The sequence below is a fragment of the Patella vulgata genome, chromosome 3 (assembly GCF_932274485.2).
Source record: "Patella vulgata chromosome 3, xgPatVulg1.2, whole genome shotgun sequence".
NCBI classification, from domain to species: Eukaryota; Metazoa; Mollusca; class Gastropoda; family Patellidae; genus Patella; species Patella vulgata.
The window spans coordinates 59,259,785-59,270,798 of NC_065881.2; the positions used below are offsets into that span (position 1 = coordinate 59,259,785).

An 11,014-nucleotide genomic window follows, 5' to 3' on the forward strand; every position below is an offset into this window, starting at 1 on the left:
TAATCATAGGGAAACTAATGAAACGAAAGATTACCCCCGCCACATATACATGCAACAGAAAAAAAATCCTAGAAACCTCGTGTGTGGTTATGTCACATGAGAAGAATAACCAAAAATGAATTTATTTCCTTATTTGTCACTTAACTTGTCTTGAGGTGAGTAGCACATTACACGATTTGTTGCCGACGAACCGACGACTTGGGCGATCATATCAAACATATCTGATATCGGCAACCGAAATCGCCCAAGTCGTCGTGTAGTATGCGCCAGGCTGTAGTGTGCACCAGACTTTAGAAGCAGATATTTAACATTCATAATAACACAACAACACAACTTTATGGATATACTTCTTCTTAGTTTATTGCCTGCGACCTTTCAATACTCTAACAGGTATCTTTATCACGCAATGATCAACATTGAATTCAATCATATACATAATAGATTACATAAATCTCAGGACAGCGGGGGTATAACATACTAATTGACCTTTCTAGGTAGGGGAAGAAATAAATAGGATTAAATAACAATAACTTTTAGTCATCTTTATTTATCACCCTTAATATTATGTTCATAGATTACGAAAATAATAATAATACATCTTGCACCTTGCACTTTTTACCAAAAATCTGACTAAATGGACCCCAACACTGCGACATCCTTTAGATAGAAACCGTGACCCAGTCTTTCATACAGACAGACAAATATTTCTTCTCATAGAATTTCAAAGATGTCCACAAATTTGACAGATTCTGTATATTGTTTAAGCTGAACTCTCACTGGGTAATTTGGCAGAAGATCTGCTGACTGAATTAGGACGTCTAGCGACGCCTTCTCGTAGATCAAATATTTCTTCGCCATCTAGAAAATAAATAACATTTACTTTAAATATAAGATGTCATGCTTCAATCAATAAAGTTGTTTGGCGTACTTTATTAACAGTTCGTCTTATAGGCAAGTGGTGAGATTAAAGTGTAAGACTCCACACAAACACAGGGTTACTTCAATATTCGTTTCCATCCCTACTATACTATATCACCACCGGGTCGTAAGTCAAAGAGTAGTAAGACAAAAAAAAAAAAAAAAAGCATCTCGAAAATAAAAATTTAAACTGTATTGGGATAATAAAGTTCAAGAAAATGAATGCAAGCATGTACCATTTTAAGTATGAATTTTTCGACATTATATGTATGTCAATTATTTGTAGGTCATGCACCCAAATTAAGATTAAAATTAAAATAGCCTGTTTGTTGATATTAGTTCGTTTTCTATAAGGACATCCAAATTTGAATTCAGAGAATAATATCCCTTCCACTAATAGAAGAATCGTGCGGGTAATTGCGAAGAGTCACTCCTACCCAGAATTAAACACACAACCTCGAGCACAGAATCAATATGGCTCCACCAAATATATGTCACTGCGCATTCTCAAAATAACAATCCAAGCGTCATATATATTTATATTTACATCCCTGCTACGTAATCAAATGTAGGCTTTGATATTTTGCCTCATTACCTTCTACCCGGAAGAATCCTTTTCCCCTTGGCAATCTTGGACCATCACTGTCAAAATTATTTTTGATTTCAGTTGATTTGATAATGTAATTAGTCGTGTAACGTACAAATTGAATCGAGCACGAGGTCACTCCATCGATCCATTACCAAGATACGCTACTGTTTGGTTAAAAAGTATATTTATAGTGCGGGGGAAATGCGCCAAAGAATAACAGAAACTCAGAAGACAGGCCTACGGGCAAGACCAAGCATAAAACTTTTCAAAAGAGAACGGAATTCAATCATCATTCAAAAAATATTAACGTATTTCCGAGTTATTGTCTAGTTTACTTTAAATTCATGAAATCTTGTAAACGCCATTGAGGAAAGGGCGCTTAACCGAATTTGAAATAAAAATGGCTAATTGGTTCATATGGAAGAATCCTGTGGAATTTCAATTGTTTTGGATTGTACATTTGGTAAGCGTTTCGTGGAGTCATCTTTTAATTCCCATTTGTACTTATAAAACTTGCCTTCATAACGTATTTTGAAAACGTGTGCTGGGTCAGAGTAGTGAGCTTAAATGTTCCCTGATTGGCTCACGGCGATTTTAGAGTTATATTAGCTGCTATTAGAGCGTCTGTCAAGCCTCCATCTTTCACGTAGTACTGCTGTATTTGAACGCTATCTGAACCCTTTTGAAACTGATACTCTTATTGACCAGAAAGCTACCTTAAGAAGTTAATGACATCTACAGAGGATTATGTCTGTGAGCAATTAGTCATCCTATATCATACTTACAAGGTGGTGCTGATATAAGTTTAAAACTGGCATAATGAACAGTCATTCTTATTAAATAAATATAGCCCCGTCTGTACGTTTTCTTCATAAAACCATAAACCAGTGGATTAGCTGCCACACCCATCATCACTACCCTCATAGCATAGAATTCTACGACATCACATTTATTTAAACCATTAGCACAGGCGAATCTAGCAAACTGAAATATATACATTTACATTTCACAGTTCATAAATCCATTTAACTATGAAAACCAAATGTGACGATATAGCCGATTGACCTTGTTCGAAAAATTAAAACACATAAATAAATGAAATTAAATGGGGTTTAACGTCCTACTGTGCTGCTCCAACTGGGCTAATGAAGACGGGCATACGCCATATAGTGTGTTATAGGGGAATTCCAACTGCCAGGGTTCTTTTACGTGCACGCCGATATATATATATGTACACGGGATCTCGGCTTTTCGTACAATCCGAAGGACTATACGTTGTCCCTTGTCATGACAGACCCTGTTTCCTGCATCACTAACAAGGGGGGACGACGCCGGAAAATCACGATGAACTATATAGGCCAACACCGGGATCGAACACGGGACCGCCAGGTCAGTGAGCGAACGTATATACTCACTCAGCCACCGCTGCTCCCAAATATCTAAATATGAAACCGTTCGGAGGTGACCGCTAGATTTGCATAACGGGATTACGTAACGGGTTTATTCATTTGTACGAGAGACTTAATGAACATTTGTCAGTATAACTTCACCAAGTAGAAATGGCTAAAGACAGCTTAGAATTTTTGGACTGAAAGTTAGGATACAGATATTTTGAAATCAATCAATTTGACACCAGTCTTTTTCTTACTCCTATTCTCTGATCGCATCTCTGATTACTAACTTACAGGCAAATCGTTTTATGTTCTTTAATCTAACCATCTAAGGTTATAAAACAATCAATATCTGACAGTTCCGCAGTTTTCACCTTAATATATCACACTAGATAGAACAATTGCCATTAAGCTTCCTCCTTTCCTTCACTGGTTATTGACTATTTATTTGGATAATAACTAAATAGCCCAACAAATTACCATCATATAATATTGTTTGGACATAATCATAATTAATTTGGAGATCCCGAGCTTTATAAATCATAACGGGTCTTTGCCGAATAGCGCACTATTGTGATATAAGTCTTAAAGGTAATTCCTTGACATAAGACTTGACATCAAAGCGTGTACGTGACAAGGAATATAATTGCCTGCCAAACGTCGTCTTAATTCAGCTAATATAACCTAGTTAGTGTTGAATGTCTCTCATTAAGAACAGAAAATATGTAAGTATATACCCCCATTGCCTTATAATCACACAATAAATCATGTTAATTATTCCTGAGCGCCAACCACCAGTTTGGTCATCGTTATCTGTGGAAACGATCCCTTTGCAAACCTTGAGGTTTTCTCTAATTTCCTGTCGCTGAAAAAGAGTCCTACCTTATGGTAGTTTTAAAATAACATAGTTATGCTAAGCGGACACTAAAACCCTTTTCTGTAACTTCAGTTGGTGGTGGGTAATTATGTGGAGAAATTTCAATACGGATGATAATATCTTATACGTATGTTACGTTTCGAAGGATAATCATATAAAATATATTTGCCATTTGACCCTCTCCTGAATACCATATAACTAGTATTTATGGGTTAACTACACATTATCGGAGATTGTTAGTGTCTATTTGTTTAGTAATAAGTTAATCAATAAAACAAATCATGGTCTAGTTATTGTATTGTTTAATGTATCATTATAAACCCACACTACCTGGTCATACAACATGATTACCGTAATATTAATTCATTAAAGAGAGATTTTATCAAGTAATTAAAGGAAATGTTTAGGCCAAGGTTTCCTATTGATGTTAGAATCGATATTATCAGAATTGTTGTCCAGATTAGGCGAAAACGTTCCATTGTGGTAAAACTTATACACTTTGATGCCGGTGAAACAATTCAACAAAAGAATTGTTAGTGATGTAAAGGTCCCAAAAATATGAAAAATGATAGACAATCTGGAAAAAGTAAGGGAGAAAGATGGTGGTCACTAGTATAAGGTGACGAGTAAGGCAGAACGTGTGGAGCCAAAGGTAACCTCGGGCCAAATGGCCATCTGCCCAATTTTAATTATATATTGTTAGCTAAATGTTTGTTTGAAAATGCAGTACATCATAGACTAAGCGTTAACGGGTAAATTTTTCCTTAGAATTCCTGCCCCTACCTGTATGGGACAGTCCCATATTATTCGAATAGATCTATGAATGTATTGCCTAAGCAAAATCCTATCACATCTACCGCTTCAGAAAATATGAAGGCCAAACTGTCTATGGTTAAAGCGTATAGGGGCGTTATCACTCTAACCAAGAAGATATGTACTGAATTTACCATAATATAAATGAAATGAAATGAAGTTTAACGTCCTTCTGTCCTGCCTAATTAACCTGGAAGGAAACATCATCTTTATTCAAATTGCAGTTATTCTATTGGTTGACAGTTATCCTAATTTTAGCAGTCTTAATAGTGTGTCCGTATTATAGTTTTATACCCTCGCTGCAGTTTTTAACGGTGGAATTTTGTAGAAATTTGCTATGACGCATTGGGGTCATACTCATGAGAGGATGAACTATATCTATATTAAGCGCTCCAAGACCTTCTGTTGAACAGTTATAATGAAATGAAATGGGGCTTAAAGATGGGTAATTTAATGGTATATATGGACTAAAAACATATTCAAATTAATTAATTTGTCATAACTTTGCTTCAAATTCTTCTCAAACATTGTAATTGCGAACGAATGTCCTGCCATAAAAATTCGATCAAACCAGGTCATGTTTACGTCACGTGACTTACCTCTCTTGGAAGTCAGAGGAGAATTCATTGTATACATAAGACGATGTTGTCTTTAATTGCTTACTATTTATTACAAATATCGAATCATAATTAAATTCTCGGATTATCCACTACCCGCGTCTTTTTCCGTCATTTTTATCTCAGAAAGTGTTGTACGTCTAACTCTTCATAAAGTTTATCAACTTGCACATCAAGCGCTCAATGTTCGCGTGTGACCTTTGACATCATGCGTGCAGAAATTCCTAATCGTCGGGCTGTTGATTAGGGGAACCCTTACATTTTGTCCTGTATACGCTCCATGGGTGTTTTTCGGGGAATCCAGTATTTTTCTAGTAAGATTGGATATCTCTACTTTCCATATATACCAAAATTACCATACTTTTATTGGAAATAACCACCCGATAAATACTTTTCTGGGAACCCATCTTTAACGTCCTACTGTTCTGCTCCTAAACTGGGCTAATGAAGACGGGCATACGCCATACAGCGGCGCTACGGCCTACTCTTATATCGAATTCCAACTGCCAAGTGATCTTTTACGTGCACGCCAATGTGTACACGGTGTCTCGGTTTTTCGTCCCATCTGAACGACTAGACAGCTGTCCTTGTCAGGCCCTCCGTCCTGCAGACAAGGGGAAACCACGCTGGAAAAGAACAGTTATACCCCTTTTCCGAAAACCTAATAAATGTTATAGTATCCGTATGATTTTTTTTAAAATTTTGGATTGAAGCATTGGGGTCATGAGCGGACGAAGACTATAATTATTCAGTGATCCGCAAAAACCTTGTTAACGTCATACGGTATATAGATGTAGTCTTTCGCGGGTCTTTTTTTCAAATTCGATATTTAGCGTGCCGTGACCTTCCGTTTTAGGGGCGCGATTATAGAAGAGGCTACATTTATTTAACATTGTTTTTCAAGCTTGTGAACACGATATAGATTAGATTTTTGGATAGCATGAATGATCATTTCGGGTAAGCTGCTGTCTATAGCTATGTGTGGGTGTATTTCCACATTTTCCGGGTCTATCTTTTTATATTTCCAGGTTGTATTGTAAGTTAATGACTTAATCAATTTCGAGCAACGGGAAGCAAGCCAACAATATTCGTAATAAATCAATATCTTAGATGCTATCGCGGGCAACATATTGCATGAATAAAAAGTTATTTACCAAGTTAGGCAGCCATGTGAGTAAGAAAATAACAGCAACCACGCCCATCAATTTGGCAAACTGTCTTTCAAGTCTGTTTGAACATATATCAAAGCCTTTCTTTTTAGTGAGCTGATATGCGATGCTTATGTTACAGGTCACAAGGAGCACTATTCCCACGAATAAAAAGGCTATTTTTATATAAATGACTTCAGGAACCGGGTAGGCAACAGTTTGGGTCACATTTACAAATATGGAACCATTGATCACGGTTGTCATGTTAGTTCGAATAAAATTCGTCATGGCACAATACCACCCGGCTTTCAAAGTTACTGGATAGATAAAGAGAGGTATGGAGGCCAGTAAAAGACAAAAACATCCTTGCAATCCGACAAATCCCTTAATATGAATAGGCGTAATGGCTAAACGTTTGTATAAGAATGGTTTAGAAATGGCCAGCCATCTCTCAACACTGATGAGCACAATGATAGCGAATGTTGTATAGATGTACCAAACAGTCGTCACAGCACTGAATTCACAAAAAATCCGAGATCCAAAATATTTACCTCGCATTTCGGCAATTAATGTCGGTGTCATGACAATGATGACAGTGAGAACATCATTGAGAGCCAAAGATCCAACCAAGGCATCCTGAACATTTTGGCGGTATTGAGCAATTTTGCACACTATAATAAAAGTAAATAAATTTCCAAAGAAGGAAAGCACAGGGATGGTAGAATAGTATATCACATCAAAGGCCAAATAGGGGACGACTGGATCACGGGGGTAAATATAATCATCTTCTTCCATTGCATTCCAGAAAAACGTCATACAACTTCTTATTGTACTTCTGAAACGAAATAATGTATATATTATACTTTAAAAGTATGTTAGAATAAAATGGGATTTAAGATCCTGTTTTTCTGTAACGAGTAACGACCTCGGTTTTTGTTTTACCCGAATGACTGGACGCTGTTCCTTGTCAGGACTGACGTCTTGCATCTCCGCCAAGGGGAAACCACGCCGAAATTTCCCGAGAACTTTCTCGGCCAACCCCGAATAGAAAACCAGTGCTTTACTCACACAGCCACCGCTGCTCCCATATATGGTAATGACTAAACCAATTTAGACTAAAACAAGGATATCCATATAATAGAATTCTGTTGTCTTTTGGTATTGGAATAAATGGCGGAAAATATATGTTATAAGAAAAAACTAAACCTGGTCGGTGTTGAAAATATCTGATACTAGGATATACCATTAGGTATTCTAGATATGACACCTACTAAGGTATACAATTCGTGATATCTGGAAGGGAAGAATGGTCTCTAAATCATTTAACAGATTGTAAAGTGGCGTGAGACCCAGTGTCAGTGAATCATTCATCATTAATTTTTAGTTTAATCTTGACTCTAGTCATTTATTCCTCAGTGTTGTTCCTTTCGCGATCTTTATTCGCTACTAATTCATACAAGTATACAATTTTGATATACAATACAATTTTAATATACAATATAAACGAAATAAAAGCCCCATCAAAATATACCAATTTGATTGTGTATTTTGATTTCTGATTTTGAAGTACAAATTTATAATATTATCGAGCATTATTCATCCTTACCCTTCAGACTAACATCGAGGTTTTCAGGTTAATCAAATATCAGTAATTTAATAAAAACTTCAGTCACAGTTGCCACTCGTTGCCCGATGTCTAGTTACAAAAGTTGTTGCAAAACTATAAATTATTTCGACTTTAAGTGAATAAAAAGGGGTCTAGCGTCCCATTTTTCAGTTTCAGCACCGACTGGGCTAATGAAGACGAGAATATGCCATACAGTGAGATATAGGGTAGATTTTTGCCCAGACAGCGGTGCAACGGCCTACTCTTATTTCGAATTCCAACTGTCACGGGTTCTATTATGTGGGACCCCAAGACCCCCTGGTTAGCGAGCCACCGTGTTACTTAATGAGACACATTAAATGTCTCATAAATTATTAACTAGATATTTAATAACATGATATAACGACAATCAAATCTCGGGTGGCTGCGATTTTAAGTAGATTAGATCGGTTAGGCCATTGAATGATTCAATTTAAAAATTGAGAAGCCAGGCTAAGAATCGAATGACTAGTACGGTGGTAACGATGAATGGTGAAAAATATACGTGCTTTTGAGCAAGATGTTGCCACATGTTGCTCTGGTCTATGTTACATCCGGCGTCTTTATTTATATTTCGGGTTGTACATTTATGAACTGTTCTAGCATTAGTAACGAATGAAATAAAAGATGGCAATGACTGGAAATGAGTACTTCTGGAGAACTTTCGATTCTGGTTAAAGGGCTCTTAAATATTGATTACAAGTCTTAATAAGAAATCACAAATCCCCATCGGGCATCTTGATTAAAGTTATTGATGTTCCGTACTTATAAGTAGCTTCAAAACAAATTATGGAACCATTCAAATCAGATAAAGACCAACGAGGGTGTTGCAATTACAAATTGTTTTGCAAACTTTTGACATGTAAATAAATTGAATAATTAATACACAATCATAAAATAAATTTGATTTAAGTCATTATTTTCTTTTATTAAATATAATTTATTCAATGCGTTTTTGATAACTGACATAATATGCATATGTAAACTGGTTATTTATTGGATATAAGACCATGAACATTTGTATTGACCTTAAAACAGTTGAAAGTGGGTTTAAAAGCACAGATAATATGAATGTATGCAAAGTGATTTGTATATGTATTTTCTAATCAATTATGTTCGGCAAAATACCTGAACCAGCTATTACAAATTACTTCTCCATTGTTTTGTAGGGTAAATGTTTTTCTGTGTTCATTGCAAATGGCACACTAAACCATAGAATACACGACTCGTGTACTGATTTTAAAATTTTCACTATTAGGATCCAAATTTTTCAGGGCAAGATAACATATCGATTGAAATTCGTGTTTTAAATTCAAATACTCTGGAAAAAACTGAGTTGGGTCTTTAGCTCCTTTAACGCTATAGAAGGACTACCTGAGAGTTTTCCAAATTACCGTTTGAACATCATTCCATTTCGTACACAGCATATTATATCAAATCCAACATTTTAGAACAGTTTAGATAATATTATCTAGACCAGTGAACTGTGGTAAACGTCCTTATTTTAAACTCCGATAAAATAATGAGAGAGAGAAATGGGGTTTAACGTCCACTCGACACAAACTAGGTCATTTCGGGACTAACACACGGTTCAGTTTTATTTCAATAATTCGCTTGCAAGTAGGGTTCTTTAGCAGTGGGAGGAAACGGGAGGACCCGGAGAAAACCCACGAGGTTGGACAGGCGACCCAACTCTTTGTCACGTACAACCGGGGAATCGATACCACGCCAGTTGACTCAATGACAGGCCCACCGGGGAATCGAACCCACGCCGGTTGACTCAATGACAGACCGTATGATACAGCGCGCACGTGCTAACCGATAAAATAATGGACACAAGAAGATTAATTATTCTATAGTATGTGCCATTGGCTCATTTAAACATGCATTATGCAAGAACTAAATCTGCCTATTGCAGGTCTTTCTTTAGGCCTGAAATGTTTTCTAAAGTATTAATTAGACATTAATTAACTGATCCAGGCCTTAATCAACTCTCGATGGCATCAGATTTCTCCGATATTAAATAGATTAGAATGGTTCAGCGATACTTGGATTTAATCAAATATGGAGGACCGAGACTCAGCTTCGATCAACCAGTGCGGTGGTTGAAATTATTGCACACGCCTGTCAAACCTTCAAAGGCTAATATCTTCGCTTGCAATAGAGTAATTTGAATGAAATTTTCAAATTATTCATTTTACATCATCTACTTTCGAACTATTATAGCAAAAATGGCTAGTTCTTTATCTAAATCTTACATAATGTATCTTTAATATAGAAGTTATTATTTAAGAGACTAATCTATAATATATAACCAACTTACTCAATCTTAGAAACGAAGAAAACTTCTTTGTATTCTTTTCAAAGCAGGTGAAACGGAAACCCAAACAACACAAGAGTTACAGAAAAATCTGCCTTGTTTTAGACACAAACTTCTAGGCATGTGAAACAGAAATCCAAACAACACAGGAGCTTCGAGTTCCAGAAAAATCTGCGTTGTTTCCTCACATACTAGCCTTTATATAACACCGAGTTCAAACACTGTTATAAAAGCACCAGAAATATAAATACATATCACATATGAAACATTATTGTCTGCTGGTTTGATTTACATATTATCCCAATGTGCCGTGGGTCCTATAAATCAATTCCAAGCTATGAGAGATAAAGCAGAATTGTAAACCGTTGGGGTTATTGTCGTAGTCACTAGTCACGAGTTTACAACATATAACTATACTGGTCAACAAAATGAATTCAGTATATTAACACAACTTCATGGATTTACCAGTCTACGTCTGATTTTATTAAATACAAAGTATCTTTATCAAGCAATGATCAAAAAAGTTGCTAACATGCAGATAGTATAAACTTGAGTCGTTCCATTCAATTCAACATTAAACCAACCTAACTTTGTAATTAATAGACCTTTTTTTTGTTCAAAGGCTTATCGTGTTTTGATCCCTATTTGAAAACTACATAAAGCCTTTTAATTTTACTTGGCCTTTTACTACAATTC

General features: G+C 36.0%; 1 protein-coding gene across 1 annotated transcript; it reads right to left on the reverse strand.

The window, feature by feature from the left end:
- Window positions 1-557: 557 nt before the first annotated feature.
- Window positions 558-10,497, reverse strand: LOC126816567 (neuropeptide FF receptor 2). Its single transcript, XM_050543240.2, has 4 exons — window positions 10,322-10,497; window positions 6,360-7,188; window positions 2,293-2,491; window positions 558-858 (listed from the first exon to the last, which is right to left on the reverse strand). The coding sequence occupies exons 2-4, from the start codon at window positions 7,167-7,169 to the stop codon at window positions 761-763; spliced, it is 1,107 nt and encodes a 368-aa protein (XP_050399197.1). The 5' UTR covers window positions 7,170-7,188; window positions 10,322-10,497; the 3' UTR covers window positions 558-760.
- Between the last annotated feature and the right edge of the window lie 517 nt (window positions 10,498-11,014).